Below are 16009 nucleotides of genomic sequence, written 5' to 3' on the forward strand. Positions count from 1 at the left end.
TGCTCCCCAGCGGACGCGTCTCGTGTCGCCCAAACACCGACTCGCTTCCCACCCGCACCTGCACCCACCACCCGCGCAATGGCTGCCTCGCGCAACAAGGCCCCCGTCGGCTCCGCCCCATGGATCCTCGGCGAGCGCCAGCAGGCTGCTCAATTCGTCGAGCAGGAGGTCGAAGAGTTCTCCTTCTCCGTGCGCAACGAGATGGAATGGCTGAACGAGCACATGGCCGAAATCTTCAACCGTCCCGAGCTGTATGCGCCTGCCATCCTCATCCTCCGTGCGCTGCCCCGCTGACTGCTCCACCAGCAATATTGCCGACACCTTCAAGACACCGGGCAAGCTGCGCGGGAAGACGCCGCGCACAATTCGCAAGCGCAATCCCCTGGAAACGCGCGCCGTGAGTGCCTGTCCGTCGCCTGCGACACCGCCACTGCTAACCGCCTGCCACAGCCGCTCACGGACATTTTCGCTCCCAATCCTGCAAATGCCCCCAGCCCGACGCGTGAAACCAGCTTTTACAAACAGATCGAACAGATTCAGATCGCCGAGGATCCCGAAGACGCTGACATACAGTCCGTCGGAGACGCTGATGAGACAGCCAGCGCCATCCCTCCGGGCGATTCTGGCTATCATGGAATGTCTGAAGATGATATGGACGTTGATGAGGATGAGTCGGTCGCCAGGTTGTCGCCCCGGAAAGAAAGCCCGGCGAAGTCGATACAGTCGTCTCCCAAGCCGCAGGACCCTCCCAGGAAATCTGCATCCGCATCCTTCCTCTCTGAAAAGGAGGATCTTGACCACCAAGCGCCATCACACATCGGAATCCATGAAGATGAGGATGGCAGTGACGCGGACAACGAAATTACCATCCACGAGGACGAGATGGATTTGGTCCCCACCCAGCCCGATGAGTCGCCCATTCCTCAGGAGAACGGTCCGCCCAGGTCCCCGCAATTCAGCGTCGGTGACCAGACCGCGTCCGCACTCAATTCTGTTCTCAACGGCGCCGAAGATAATCAAGACCCGCATGACGAACAGGAGCAGGAGCAGGAGCAGGAAGACGATGGCGCTAGAACTCCCTCCGACGGCTCGAGCCCTGCAAAGCCGCTTTTGCGCAAGAGCAGCCTTACTTTCTCTTCTCTTCCCGCACGCGAGCCTCTTGCTGGCAAGAAGAGTATGGGCAGCAGGATCTCGCGAACCAGCCACGTCGATCAGTACAAGGCTCGTAGCAGCCACTTCGGCAGGTTCACGGGCGGTAAAAGCCTTGGTGGAGGCCAGACCATTGCTACGGCCAATGATGATAACGAAGAGGTGGGTGGCTCTGAGAGTGAAGATGAAAATGCGGAAACGCACGAGAAGACGTCTACACAGCGCCTTCATGAACGAATCAACATGTTGGCCAAATCCCAGGAACCGAGGATGTCGAAATCAATCCCTGGGCCTGCATCTCAGGAGCCGAACTATCCGCAACTTCCTGCAGAGAACTACGAACCAACTGCAGCACCCGAACAACTTGTGGGACTCGAAGAACCTGCAGAAGAACCTAAAGCACCCAGCCCAGTGCCGAACTTTCAGGATGACGACGATGATGATTGGATTGCCCCCGTCACTTCTAAACCGCTTCCCCTGCCGGCTCACTTGAAGAAGAGCGGTTCCGTTGATGTCATGGAAAACGTCAGCGGAAAGACTTCTATCGGTGGCCTTGATGTAGAGATAGGAGAAGGGCCTCGATCGGGAAAGCCATCCCCAATTAGACCTGGCCTCGGCCACCTAAAGTCTGCCTCCGTTCCAAACTTCGAGTCGCCTGCGAGGAGCGCAGCAAAGACGCCCGAATCTTCACACAAGAAAGCAACCTCTATTTCTGATCCTGAACAGTTGCGGGGTGTAGAATCCAGTACGCCAACTGGATCGCCATGTAGGACGGATGATGGACCATTGAGTGCCTCGAAAACCAAATTCTTCTCCGTTCTGAAATCCGCAAAGAGCATCTTTGCCAGCAGTGCTGGTGTGAGTGCTCAGGCTAAACTGGAGGCTTTGTCCCCCTCGTCAGCGAGGCTACGAGAGAGACATGCTAGGGAGCAGGTTTCGACCTCTCCGAAGCCGGCTCTCTCAACCATTTTCGATAAGCCTATCAACCCGGCAAGCCCCGCAAGGCGTCCAGCAACTGCCACCGACACTCCTGTCCGAACAACGCGTGCATCTCTTGAGCGGGGACGTAGGGAGAGGGAATTGCAATTGGAAAAGGAACGCGAAGAAGCGTTACAAAAGGCCAGAGAAGAGGAGGAGGATGAGGAGGAAGTAGAGGATGAGCAAAAGGCTGTGGAGCAGGAGAGACGTCAAGAGAAAACCGGCAAAGACGTTGCGGCTACACGCCTTGGTGCTGCCTCTCGTGCTGAGACCGTATCGTCAAGAGACGACGACTACACCTCTGCTGACGATGCGCCTAAGCATGGCCCTTCGAGGCCACAGCGCGGCCCTCCCAAGATGAGGGAGCCGAAGAGCCGACTACTCAAACCCACGGCAAGCAAGGAGAGTCTTTCCAAGCCGAGGCACATCAAGGTCGGTCTTGGGTCTCAAAGGTCTCATCCGACGAATGCGGACCTGTCAAAATCTCTTCATGGCACTCTTCCCAATGTCGCAAAAACGCCCGCGGCGAAGAATACCGCCGATGCTACCAACAGCTCCTACGCCAAGACCTCTGGTCCAGCTGGTGCACCGGTTGCCAAGCCAACATCTCTTGCTTTGGCGGCGAAGAACAAGGAAAGGGAGGAACGGGAGGCTCAGCGCAAGGCTGAGAAGAAACGAGCAATTGAGCAGCAGCGAGCAGAGAGGGCCGCCAAGGCTGAGGAAGATCGCCGAAAGGCCGATGAAGATCGCAGAGCCGAGGCGCAAAGGAAAGCCGCGGAGCAACAGCGAGCGCAAGAAGCCAAGAGGGCAGCTAGCAGGCAAGCTTTGGCTGCTGAGGCCAAGAAACAAGAACAGCTACGGGCCCAGGCGGCTAGCAAGCAGACGAAGGATTTGGTAAGTCCTTGCCGTTTCATTTGCCTTGACATGTCTAACCTCGACCAGGCCCAAGCTCTTTCGAAGGAAAAGGCAGCAACTATCCATGGCCATCCTCGTGGCGACCTCGGTGGCGCTCGACCAATCTCCCGAGTAAACACAGTCCTGAACATTCCTCCACCCAACCCGGCCAAACCACCGAAGCGCTTCCATGCCGACGATGAGCCTGCGCCACGTCCACAGGCGCAGCGCAATGCCCCCACTTTCCAGCAACTGAATGCCAAGCGTCGGAAGACTCTCTCGGATGACGAAGAGGAGGAGCCTACTGATGCACGACGCTCGATGATGGCACCGCCGATCCGACAGTCCAATGTGCGCAAGTTGTACCCAGAGCGCGAACGTCTCATGTCGGTCATCGACAAAGCCAAGGAACCGAACAAGTTCGCTCATGGTTACAAGCCGGCAACTGCTGCTGGCCCTTCATCCCACGCGCAGTCCATGTTTAAGCAAACTGTCAAGACACAGCACCAACTGCAACACAACAAGCATGGTGGTCATCCAAACGATATGGCCACCATTTCCAAAGCGAAGATTCCCTTCGCCGACGCGTCGGGCCCCTCAGCCGCTGCTGGTCCCTCCTCAAGCGTGTTCAAGACACCTGCACGAACCACGACCGTTCCTCTTGCTTCGCCGCACTTCCCTACGCCCGAGCTACCGGAAATCGCCACCGATTCGGAGGATGAGGATTCCGACTCGGAGGCGGCCAACTTCCAGGCTCCCTCGTGGGTCAACTCCCCTGCCCTGCGCGAGCTACTCACCCAGCAACAGCTCGTCGACCCAATGGAAGTTTTCGGACCTATTGCGCCTTTGCAGATGGAGGAAATCTTCAAGAACAAGGACAGACACAAGAGATTCAGGGAACGGACGAGCAGCGCCTACTGGGCCAAAGACAAGCTGACCGAGGAAGAGAGAAAGAAGGACATGGAGGGCCGCGAGAAGTTGATGAGAGACGGCGGATGGACTTACGGGAATAGCGGTTCCTAGGTCACGCGGTACGGATGGGACTAGGATGTTGCAATACCCATGGTTGAAATGGGCATGGGAGGCGTTCACGGACTCTTGGATTTGGGTGTTGTACAGAACATGAGGATTGGATGTATCGGCTTGGGACATGGCGACTCGGCTGCGACGGTTCTTTTGATATTATGTGAAGGCAAAGTGCGCTTCTCCGCATGCTGTGGATAGAATCAAAGCGCGGTTCAGAATCCTCGTTGCTATCGTGGTGGTTTCCACGCTGCTGCGCGCTACTGTGAGGCTCGTCGTCTACAGCCGTGATAACGTATGTCGGCGATATCCGTTTAGTCTGTGCCGCATGTGAATATGTAAGGCAACCAGCGCAGAGAAGAAGTGCAAATGCCTATCAAGAATTCTTCGACGTTGGACGTTTCTGGCGCACGGACCTGCATTCGCATGTGATGGAAGGGACGAACGCGGCGCTTCTATACGAGGCTGAACACATGCTTATCAAGTGGGTCGTCTCGGGCTGATCACATGTATGTACAGATGTTGCTTCAGCCTTAGCTACTTTTCTTCCTGACTACGTTTGGTCACAGCTGTCTGACTTGGCCTCTCCCATGACCACGGCCCCTTTGCTCTGTGCCAAGTCGGATGACGCAAACCACGACGCCTTTCCAATTGGATAGCACTGGCGATTGCGCGAGCAAGGAGGCCGCGTTGATGCGACACAGGCGGGGTTGCGACGCTTATGTATTCCGGAGGGTTTCAGCCGGGGGCGGGATGGTCGGCAATCTGAGCGGACGAAAGCACCGGATGCAGAAGACACTGCTGCCTGCCGCTGTTGTTGAGATGACGTCGAACACCGAGGCGGCGTTATCGTGGGCTGGCCGGCGGCTGCCATTGGCGTATGGACCCTGCATCCCCAGAGTCTCAACAAACGGTGTTCATGCTTCGCCTCGCGCCGCTGTCACATGCAAGCCGTCGCAACCTCATTGCACGCGCCGTAGATAAGCTCGCGCTGCGCTCCTTCATTGCTGGCACTAGGTCATGGCCCAGATGTCTCAGCCAGCCGAGGACGACGTGCCGTCGAGCGTCTATGCCATGCTGCCCGCTGTGATCCAGAGCCGCATCCCGCGCCTCAAGAGCCTTCGCCGCACCGTCACCGGCTTCCGATCGCGCCCGCTGCCATCGCCAGCTCCCGTCGGCGCGCCATGCGCCCACGTCCACGTGCCTGCCGGCGCGCAAACGCCCCCGCCCAGCTACACCTCCAGGCCGCCCTCCAGCGCTGCCATGCGCCGCGGGTCAGGCGTCTCTGAAAGCGACGAGACGCTGGTAGATGAACGGCCGTCGTCCTCGTCCAGCCAGGCCGCTCTTCCCGGCTACCACCCGCTCGAGATGCCGGCCAGCATGAACTGGAAGTTCGCCAGCCAGGGTGAGCATTTGCCGTCCTCCGGGCCCTGCCTGTCTACTGACAGCAGACAGGCCTGAACCTACTCACCACAGCCCTCCAGGACTACCCGGGCCATGGCGACGAGTCCTTTGGGCGCACCCTCTACGTCCAAGCCTTGACGCTCCTCCTGAAGGGGCTGCCGTGTGACCTGAGCACGGCTGAGAAGATGGCCATCGAGACGTCGCTGCCGCCGGACATCGTCAAGGTCATCCACGTCGACGTCTCCAACGGGTACCACGGCGGGCAGCACAGGCCGCCGCCAGAACCGTCGTGGCTGCATCGCCTGCTCGCGTCCAGCATCATCCAGCTCTTCCTCCTCTTGCATCTGCTTTTGCCGTACGTCAAGCTCTTCGTCGGCCACGCGTACCACTACGAGCGGCAGCACCGGATATCCGAGAGGCTGGTCTCATCGTCCATCAGCACCGTCGACGGGCTGGGCAGGAGGAGCTTCCGGCTCACCAATGCCATCTTTCAGCTGAACGACGGCAAGGTAGGCCAGGCCATCAACGACGTGACGCTCTGGTGGCTGCGTGGGGTGACGGGCGGGATCCACGAGGGGGTGAGCGAGGGCTTCATGCTCCTGGGCGCGCGGAACGACAAGCTGTAGTCGGGAGTGGAGCTTTTCATCGCTCGGCGCTACTTAGCGGGCGGTGAGGCCGCCTGGTTCTTGTACCTAGAGCATTGACTAGAACGCGTTTACGATTCACGAATGCCAGTGTTGCGCCAACCAATGCCCGTCGTTGCAAGCGCCGTGTTTGGGCCAAAGAGCGCGTGTTGAGATGCACCGCGTTCCAGGAAATGCTCGTTCGCGCGCGGGTGGCGGCCAGACTAATTCGCGACCCAGAGTAGATTAGCGGCCGCGGCGCGACGCTGGTGCTCGCTCGCTGAAAAAAAGTCCGCCCTGCGCGACAGCCCAGCAACTCCAACAACTTTTCCTCCAGCATTTCTTAGGATTCCCGTCGTTCGCCCCTCAACGTGCCAGGCCTGCTGTCCCCTTCGTCCCACTCCGTCTCCCCTGCTTCTTTCTCTCCGTCACCATGCTCGCACCTCTGCGGAGATGCCCTGCATCTCTGCCTCGAGCTCTCGGCGCGGCCGCCACCACGCGGCTCGCTCTGCGCAGCACCTCAATCGCCTCGCCCCGCGCCCTTGTGTCCTCGAGGGTTGCGCCTCTGCTTTCCGTTCGCGCGTTTCAGTCGAGCGTCCGCCTCGCCGCGGCTCACGCCGCTGCCACCGCGACCGCCGATAGCAGCGCTGCCTCACCCATCACCCAGTTCCAGGAACTGCACGAGAAGGGAATCATCCACAAAAACGTCATCGACACCATTGTGAAGGACATGGGTCTCGTCACCATGACTGACGTGCAGTCCGCCACCCTCAACCAAGCGCTGCAGGGAACCGATCTGTAAGCGTAGCACACTCCCCTCGAGAAGGATATGTGCTGACAGTAGTAGCATTGCACAGGCAAAGACCGGAACTGGAAAGACGCTCGGCTTCCTCCTTCCTATGCTCCAAAACATTCTTTCCAAGACTCCCGAGTTGGCCGAGCGTCCAGCATTCGGTGGGCGCGGCCGACAGCGCCCCGACATTCGCGCCATCATAGTTTCTCCCACTAGAGAATTGGCTGAGCAAATCGCCGTGGAGGCCCGTAGGTTGACAGCCCGTACGTCTGTAAAGGTGCAGACGGCCGTCGGCGGAACGGGCAAACGTGAAGGCATGCAACGGATCATGATGGACGGATGCCATGTTCTCGTTGCAACTCCCGGACGGCTGAACGACATCCTTGGCGATGAGTACAGACCGATTCCCGTTGAGAACCTGGATTACTTCATCTACGACGAGGCCGATCGTCTGTTGGAGGCTGGTTTCCAGGAGGAGATCAGGGAAATCCAGAAAAAGCTCCCTGACGCGAGTGTAAGAGGCCGTCAGACACTCATGTTCTCGGCCACTGTTCCCCCGGCGGTTGCCGGCCTTGTTCGCCGAACCTTGAAGCCTGGGTTCCACTTCGTCAAAACTGTTCGCGACGATGAGGAGCCGACGCACGCCCGTATACCCCAGAAATACGTCATCACCGCAGGTTTTGAGACGCAACTCCCGGCGCTTTTCGAGATATTGCAACGCGAAGCAGACCTCGCGAAGAAGGGAGAGAAGCGCCCGTTCAAGGCTATCGTCTACTTCAACTCACTGAAGGAAACCCAAATTGCTTACAGTGCTCTCAACCGTATTCGACGTGCCCAAAGGAACGAGCATGCCCTGTGGAAGGGTGATATCCTCATCATTCACTCGGATCTTACCCAAGGAGCAAGGCAGAAAACAGCAGACACGTTCAGAGCTGCGGATAAGGCAGTGATGCTCTCAACCGACGTCACTGCTCGCGGCATGGACTTTCCAAATGTCACGCACGTCATGCAGATGGGCATTCCTCGGGACCCTTCAGATTATGTCCATCGTATCGGCCGTACTGGTCGTGCCGGAAAAGAGGGCGAAGGATGGCTCATCATCCCCCACTTGCACGAGAGGGAGGTCCGATACAAACTTGGTAACCTCCCGCTCAAGAGGGACTATTCGCTGGCAACTGCCGAGGCGGACCTGGATGCTTTGGAAAAATCGCCCGAGCATGCACAACAGATTATCAAGACCATGCAGGATGGTTTCACGAGAATGGACGAAATGGAGCTTGAGGAGGCCTTCCCGCGCATGGTCTCTGCCAACGGGCACACAAGGGACAAGCACGCTCTCATCGAATCCATGGGAAACATGGCAACGAAGCTTTGGGGCCTTGAGCGTGTTCCTAACATCTCCTCGCGTATCAAGACCGGAATCGGCCTTAGCGGTCCCCGCAGTGGCGGTGGCCGCAGTGGCGGTGGATTTGGCAGCAAATTCGGTTCTGATGGTTCACGCCCGGGCTGGTCCAGTGACCGTAATGCCCGATCGTCTGGGCCGAGTAGGTTTGGCAGTGACCGACCATCTGGGCCGAGCAGGTTTGGCAGTGACCGACCATCTGGGCCGAGCAGGTTTGGCAGTGACCGACCATCTGGGCCGAGTAGGTTTGGCAGCGACCGATCATCTGGGCCGAGTAGGTTTGGCAGCGACCGATCATCTGGGCCGAGTAGGTTTGGCAGCGACCGATCATCTGGGCCGAGTAGGTTTGGCAGCCCGGGCGACCGATCATCTGGACGGAACTCCTGGGAAGGCCGTGGCAAGCGGTATTAGCACGACTGCCATCTTGAGTTCTCAGCTGCTCTACGAGAGCACGACGGACATATTTCACGGTTCTGGTGTTAATGGTTGTTTGTGTTGATCCTGTCACTTCCGGGTATCTTTGCAGATCCGTGGATGACGTGCATGTACGAATAAAAATGACAAAGGAGGACTTAAAAGTTGGCGTACTCGGATCATGCACCAAGATACCAGTTGGCATCAAGGGCGTAGTGGGAGCTATCGTTTTACGGACTCTGGACCTCTCCAATCAATTAGTACTACCTTGATTCTGCTCGTTTTGGTTGTTTATCAGTCCGTATGTAGAAGCATGCACCCCTTCTTGCAAAGTCCCTCGGTCAATCGTTGTACAGTAGGTCCTCAATGTTTCACCTCCGCTCCAATTCGGGCCAGCGCCGATGACACGAGATCTGACGATCTTGGGGATATCCTCCGAGAATCCGACAACGGAATGGTAGCAGTTCCCGAAAAGGCAGAACATACAGCGGATTTGTTTCAGATCGTGGTGCGACTCATTGGCATTGCGGCCTCGATTCGCTGCACAGGCGGTCAATCGCCTGCTCTGGCGCGGAGAGGATAGCCCCTGCTAGAAGCAAGCAAATGCAGTGGGTGAGCGCGCTCAACACAGTGGCGGAGCTGGTTCCATTAAAGTTGTCGCCTCGACGTTGCACGTGACATGGCCCAAGCGTTACTTTAGCGCGGCTGGTGACGCCGGGGGATGCTGCCCTCTCTGCGCTGCGAGGGTAGCACAACTTGAACCGTTTCCTGCATCCCGTTCTCGCTCGCGCCGCCGCAGTCAAGCCCCTTGAACGCCAGCTTCCCTCTCGATCGACGCCTCGCAATCTATCCAACGCTCCGAGTGTCAACCACCTACGCAATCATGTCGACCGCCGCGCGCAGACGTCTCATGCGCGACTTCAAGGTACGCACACACAGGTCTTGCGGGCCCCCCGCCTCAGTGACGCCGCCAAAGCCCAGCTGATGGAGCTCTCGTCTTTGGTGCTTGGTGCTTGGTGCCAAATAACTCTGCTTGTGGCATCGACGCTGACGTTCACGGCGCGTAGCGGATGCAGACCGATCCTCCCGCCGGCGTGTCCGCCTCTCCCATCGCCGACAATGTCATGACTTGGTACGCACGCTCTCGCCCGTCCCTGTGCCTGCCGCTGCCCCGGCAGCCCCGGCAATTTTGCGTTCACGCCCGTGTTCCACCTTAGTCCTCCACCGTACCGTCCCCAGTTGCGATAAGTGAATGCTCATGCGAGTCTTTGGCCGCAGGAATGCTGTGATTATTGGCCCCGCCGACACGCCTTTCGAAGACGGCACGTTCCGCCTGGTGATGCACTTCGAGGAGGCGTACCCCAACAAGCCACCGGGCGTCAAGTTCATCTCGGAGATGTTCCACCCCAACGTATACGGCACGGGCGAGCTCTGCTTGGACATTCTGCAGAACAGGTGGAGCCCGACCTATGATGTGGCGGCGATCCTGACCAGCATCCAGAGGTATGTGGGATGCCACCGGCCGCGTGGGAACAGAGTGCTGACAGATGGCACGACAGTCTGCTCAACGACCCGAACACCAGCTCCCCCGCCAACGTGGAGGCAAGCAACCTGTACAAGGATAACAAGCGCGAGTACATCAAACGCGTGCGGGAGACGGTGGAGAAGAGCTGGGAGGACTGAGCGGACCTCGCTTGGCCGAGGCGGCGCGGCATGGGGAGTGCAAGTTACGAGGGCGATTTGTTCAGTGGCAACGACAATTACAGGGTCTCTTTTCAGTTCAGGGTCTTATTGTAGGCGGACATGGAGGGAGTCTTCGGGCAAGCACGGATAGTTTCAGCATGGCTTGCGGGATGGCGTACGGAGCGACGTCCCGGACTGCAATAGCACGGTTTAGGTCTCTTTTCATCGGATCGTCGCAAGGCGGTGATGGGCGCGCAGCGCATGTGGCAGGGTGTCGCGCGGCGTGGCGTGGAATCGCCCGAGGTAACGGCGTTCACGCGACTCGTCGGCCGGGCGAGGAGCGGCCCGGCTGGCAGCCCAGGCGTGAGGTAGGGCAGCGAGGCGGACGCGGGCAGCGGGAGGCGCAGATGCGCGCTGCGAGATGCGAGACGCAAGATGCGCGGCTCAAGGCCTTGTGCTTCGTGCGACGCAGCGCGCACGCGTTCGCGGAGGCGGCTGTGGGAGCGGCGGGACGCTGCAGGCACGTTTTAGCGCGGTCGGCCTGCCGGTCAAGCTGGCGCGGTGCGGGTCTTGGAAGCCCAGCACCGCCGGGGTGGAGATCAACTGTCAACAACAATTTCAAAGCCGCAGACCGCCAGAACAGTCAGCAGTCTTTTCCCCTCCCTGGCTGGCGCGCCGACGCCTCTCCTGAACACTCCGCGCGCCCTCCCCTCCCCATCCTGCGGTTTGCCTGCGAGAGACAACCGCGTCCCCTGCCCGAGCCTGACTTCCAGGGCCCGGCGAAATCACTACACCGCCAGCGCATCACCTCCCCCATCCCTTGGACACCGCGGAAAACATCCGAGCGCCCGCGAGTGAACAACCACCGCCACGCCCCCCGCGTCTCGAAGACACATAACCACAACGGCCGCCGGGCCTCAGCTGCCCCGTCACCGCAACCATGGCGTAAGTTTCCCTGATGCCGTCTGTCCAGGGGACGCGTGCTAACCACCGCCGCCATCCAGCTCCAACTCGATCAAGGGTGCGTTCTGCCCACCCCGCGAAGCCCGCACTGCTTCCGTTTCCCCACTGACAATGCCTGCCGACAGTCGTCGCGCGGTTTCGCCCGCAGAACAAGATCGAAATCGCCAGCGGAGGAGAGCCCATCGTCTCCTTCCAGTCCGAAGACACATGTAGCATCAAGGTACGCCGCCGAGCAATCGCTCCCCCACAGGCCCAGCCTTCATCCGCGGGACAGGCGCTGACGCGTTACCGCAATGACAGTCTAACGAGGCCTCGGGCGATTTCACCTTCGACCGGGTCTTTGGCATGACCTCGAGGCAGCACGAAATCTTCGACTACTCCATCAGGCCGACCGTTGATGACATTCTCAATGGCTACAACGGAACCGTCTTCGCCTACGGCCAGACCGGTGCTGGCAAGTCCTTCACCATGATGGGTTCGGACATCGAGGACGACGACAACAAGGGTATAATACCTCGTATCGTCGAGCAGATTTTCGCGAGCATCCTGACCAGCCCGGGCAACATGGAGTATACCGTCAGGGTCAGCTACATGGAGATCTACATGGAAAGGATTCGCGATCTTCTCGCCCCGCAGAACGACAACCTGCCGGTGCACGAGGAGAAGAACAGGGGCGTCTACGTCAAGGGCTTGCTGGAGATCTACGTGTCCAGCGTGCAAGAGGTCTACGAGGTCATGAGAAGAGGTGGAAACGCCAGAGCTGTCTCTTCAACAAACATGAACGCCGAGTCCTCGCGTTCCCACTCCATCTTCGTCATCACCGTCACCCAGAAGAACGTCGAAACCGGCTCTGCGAAGAGCGGCCAGCTGTTCTTGGTCGATTTGGCAGGCTCCGAGAAGGTCGGCAAGACGGGTGCCAGTGGTCAGACGCTCGAGGAGGCCAAGAAGATCAACAAGAGTTTGAGTGCTCTCGGCATGGTCATCAACGCCCTCACCGACGGCAAATCCAGCCACGTCCCCTACCGTGACTCGAAGCTCACACGTATCCTGCAAGAATCTCTTGGTGGTAACTCCCGGACAACCCTGGTCATCAACTGCTCACCCTCCAGCTACAACGACTCTGAAACCCTCAGCACGCTACGCTTCGGTATGCGTGCCAAGTCCATCAAGAACAAGGCCAAGGTCAATGCGGAACTCTCGCCGGCGGAACTCAAGGCCCTGCTCAAGAAGGCTCAGTCTCAGGTCACCACCTTCGAGACCTACATCTCCTCACTGCACGACGAAGTCCACCAGTGGCGTGCAGGCCAGCCCGTGCCCGAGGAGAAGTGGGTGCCTGCCATCGAGATCCAGCCCCCCAAGAAGGCGGCCCCGCCCAAGGAGCGTTCAGAGACGCCTTCGGCTGTGGACCGGGTGGCCAATAGGCGGTCTGAGACGCCATCGAGACCGGACTCTCGGTTGGATTTCGAGCGTGCTGGCACGCCTACTGTTCTCGAGAAGGATGAGAAGGAGGAATTCCTGCGCCGCGAGAACGAGCTGCAGGACCAGCTTGCGGAGAAGGAGTCTCATCTTGTCAAGGCGGAGAAGAGCCTCGCGGAGGCGAAGGAAGAGCTGTCCTTCCTCAAGGACCATGACACCAAGACCAGCAAGGACAACGAGAAGCTCAACACCGAGATTAACGAGCTCAAGATGCAGGTCGAGAAGATCAACTTTGAGGGCAAGGAGGCCCAGATCACCATGGATGGTCTGAAGGAAGCCAACGCAGAGCTCACTGCCGAGCTTGACGACCTCAAGCAGCAGCTTCTCGACGCTAAGATGAGCGCGAAGGAGACTAGCGCCATCCTGGACGAGAAGGAGAAGAAGAAGGCCGAGCGCATGGCCCAGATGATGGCCGGCTTCGACCTCGGCGGCGAGATTTTCTCGGACAACGAGAGGAATATCCGCAAGGCTGTCGAGCAGGTTGACGCTCTTCTCGAGATCAGCGGCAACGGCGAGGTGGTCGCGCCCGACTCTCTCCGCGACCTCAAGCAGAAGCTGCTCGAGACGCAGGGCATCGTCCGCCAAGCCGAGCTTTCCGTCTCGGAGCGAAGCGAGCTGGACGAGGAGCACATGAAGCGCCGTGAGGCTCTCGAGAAGCGGCTTAACAACGTTCAGCAGGAGTACGAATCCCTGCTCGAGCGCAACCTTAGCGAGGCGGATGTCGCCGAGGTCAAGCAGCGTCTTGCGGACGCATATGCCTCTAGGCAGGACGGCGAGGCCGAGCTCATTAACGAGCTCAAGGCGGACCTTGCGCGCAAGGTGGAGGAGGTTAAGGATCTCAAGTCCAAGGTGGAAGATGCCGAGCAGCGTCTCAAGAGCGGTGCTGCGGTGAACGGTGCCAACGGCGTCGCGCCCGTCAACGGCAAGACGGTCCAGCAGCAGATTGCTGAGTTTGACGCCATGAAGAAGAGCCTCATGCGTGATCTGCAGAACCGGTGTGAACGGGTATATCATCTCAGTTGCATAACAGTCGATGCTCTATAGCTAATAGGCAAATTTCCGGGTAGGTCGTCGAACTCGAAATCTCGCTCGACGAGACACGCGAGCAGTACAACAACGTGCTGCGGACGTCCAACAACCGGGCGCAGCAGAAGAAGATGGCGTTCCTGGAGCGCAACCTCGAGCAGCTGACGGTCGTGCAGCGCCAGCTGGTGGAGCAGAACAGCAGCCTCAAGAAGGAGGTGGCGATCGCGGAGCGCAAGCTGATTGCCCGCAACGAGCGCATCCAAAGCCTCGAGAACCTGCTGCAGGATTCGCAGGAGAAGCTCACGGCGGCGAACCACAGGCACGTTTCGACCCCGAGTTTTCTTCCTCATTTGCACTCTCCCCTACATTCCCCACTTTTCTTCCATGCCGATCAATCTATTTCCTACAAGACATATATCTCTCGCACCACCAGCAACCCCATCTCATCTCCTCCCCCGTCCCTGTCCTCGACTCATTTTGCGTCCCAATCCTTGCCGCCGCCGTTGTTTCCCTTTAATCCCCCGCCTACTTCATCCCCGTCTTCGCCCCTCCACAACCCCCGTCTCTCGTACCATTCAAATTATAGCAGTAACTATGTAGACGAAGACCCACTTGACTAACGCTATAGCCCCGGCTCGGGGCGCCCGCGCAACAGGTTCGAAGCTCAGCTCACGGCCGTCAAGGAGCGGCTCGAGGCGGCGAAAGTCGGCTCGACCCGAGGACTGGGCAGCCCTCTCTCCGGGGGCGCCGGATTGCCTTTTGGCTCTCGCATCGCCAAGCCTCTGCGCGGCGGCGGCGCTGCCGCAGAGGCCGGCCCCGTCGCTTCAATTGCGAGTCCTGAGCAGCCGAAGCGGAGCTCGTGGTTCTTCAACCAGCGCACCTAATTCGGCTGCCATGATCAAGACGTCGTCGGGCGGCTCGGTGTCGACTAGCTCCTTCTCGACGCCGTTCTCGCCCGTGGCGACGACTGGCAGTTCGGGTGGCGGGCGCAAACGACTTTCTTGGTGGGACGACTACGAGGACCGGAAGAGCAGAGGCACGTATACGCCGCTGACTGCTTCGGTGCCTTCTTCGCCTGGCGGCACCAAAACGCCAGGGTTTGACGATTGCTATTTGGACGACTGGAAGGACCTAAGCATGGGCATTACGGATGATGCTGATGATGAAGGTGACGACTCTACAACAAGACACTACAGGAAATCGAGTGGGTTCGAGGAAATGACGATTGTAGAGGACGGTGTTGCCGTACGAGATCTCTTTTTTTCTTCTCCTCGCTCTTCTTTTCAAGACGTCGGTGGTGGTGGCGGTGGCGGTGGTGGTGGGAGCAGCAGGAGGTCGAGCGTGGCTTTTCCTTACGGGCACAGGCGCTCGAGCTCGGCGGGCAGCCGGAGGCTGTTCCTGCTGCAGCTGGATCGACAGCGGCAGGAGGTGGTGAGGGGTAGGAGGATGAAGTTAGCGCTGGTTGGCGGTGGGCTGGGGTTGTTCATGCTCATGTGCGTGCTTTATGCTCTGAGCTGGATATCGGGTTGACTGTTGCTCGTTTTCGTATCAGCCTCAAACCTCAATCCCTTCTTCTCTCCCTCCCGCCTGCTGTTCGCTGTTCCAGAATCGGTGTGTTTGCATATCTACCGGCGTCCTTTTTCTCTTCGTCATCATCACAACCCAACAAACGGAGGAAAGACGCGGCACTCGAACGGAAAAGAAGAGAAAGACTGGGAAAGGGCGGCATTTGTCTGACTAGACTTTTGGCTTTTGTGTTGTTTTTCATCCTACACCGTTTTTCTCAAAGAACTTACGATCCGGTCGGCCTCCTACACCTCTTATCTTCGTCACCACCTCGATCACCCTCATCCTCTCATTTTTTTTCTATATTACTATATGTATGCCACACTCACGTTATATTCCCCCCCAAATCATAAACACCCCCATCAACGAAAGAAAAATTTCCCTCCCGCGATCATGTAAATCCTCCTCCCCCTCTTACCTTGTTGCTATCTGTATCACGTAGATGAGATGATTCACGTCCCGTTTGTCATTGATTTCCATGCTCGGTGAGTATCCATCTGGAAGTGCGTCATCCCTCATGGGTTCTTGCGCTTGTTGAGCGTTTCTTTTGACAAGATCAATGCGATCGCGCGTCATTCTGCCGCTTTTCGAGGAGAATGGATGAGGATGTGGTGT

The 16009-nt window shown here is 58.5% G+C and overlaps 4 protein-coding genes across 4 annotated transcripts; all 4 read left to right on the forward strand.

Annotated features, from left to right (window-relative positions):
* Positions 1-78: 78 nt before the first annotated feature.
* Positions 79-4044, forward strand: SLS55_009915 (uncharacterized protein; the record flags this gene model as incomplete). The annotated part of the gene is made up of 3 exons (XM_066781309.1): positions 79-251; positions 307-397; positions 451-4044. 3 exons carry the CDS (start codon positions 79-81, stop codon positions 4042-4044), a joined length of 3858 nt encoding a protein of 1285 aa, XP_066628311.1.
* Positions 4045-5307: 1263 nt separating this feature from the next.
* On the forward strand, positions 5308-6074 carry SLS55_009916 (uncharacterized protein; the record flags this gene model as incomplete). The annotated part of the gene is made up of 2 exons (XM_066781310.1): positions 5308-5449; positions 5500-6074. 2 exons carry the CDS (start codon positions 5308-5310, stop codon positions 6072-6074), a joined length of 717 nt encoding a protein of 238 aa, XP_066628312.1.
* Positions 6075-6504: 430 nt separating this feature from the next.
* Positions 6505-10363, forward strand: SLS55_009917 (uncharacterized protein; the record flags this gene model as incomplete). Its single annotated transcript, XM_066781311.1, has 7 exons — positions 6505-6869; positions 6916-8408; positions 9014-9035; positions 9584-9605; positions 9748-9812; positions 9959-10183; positions 10240-10363. The coding sequence occupies 7 exons, from the start codon at positions 6505-6507 to the stop codon at positions 10361-10363; spliced, it is 2316 nt and encodes a 771-aa protein (XP_066628313.1).
* A 940-nt stretch (positions 10364-11303) lies between these two features.
* On the forward strand, positions 11304-14712 carry KLP1 (Kinesin heavy chain; the record flags this gene model as incomplete). Its single annotated transcript, XM_066781312.1, has 6 exons — positions 11304-11308; positions 11368-11384; positions 11452-11546; positions 11627-13807; positions 13870-14164; positions 14492-14712. The coding sequence occupies 6 exons, from the start codon at positions 11304-11306 to the stop codon at positions 14710-14712; spliced, it is 2814 nt and encodes a 937-aa protein (XP_066628314.1).
* Between the last annotated feature and the right edge of the window lie 1297 nt (positions 14713-16009).

The sequence above is a fragment of the Diplodia seriata genome (assembly GCF_021436955.1).
Source record: "Diplodia seriata strain FDS-637 chromosome Unknown scaffold_11, whole genome shotgun sequence".
Lineage (NCBI taxonomy): Eukaryota > Fungi > Ascomycota > Dothideomycetes > Botryosphaeriales > Botryosphaeriaceae > Diplodia > Diplodia seriata.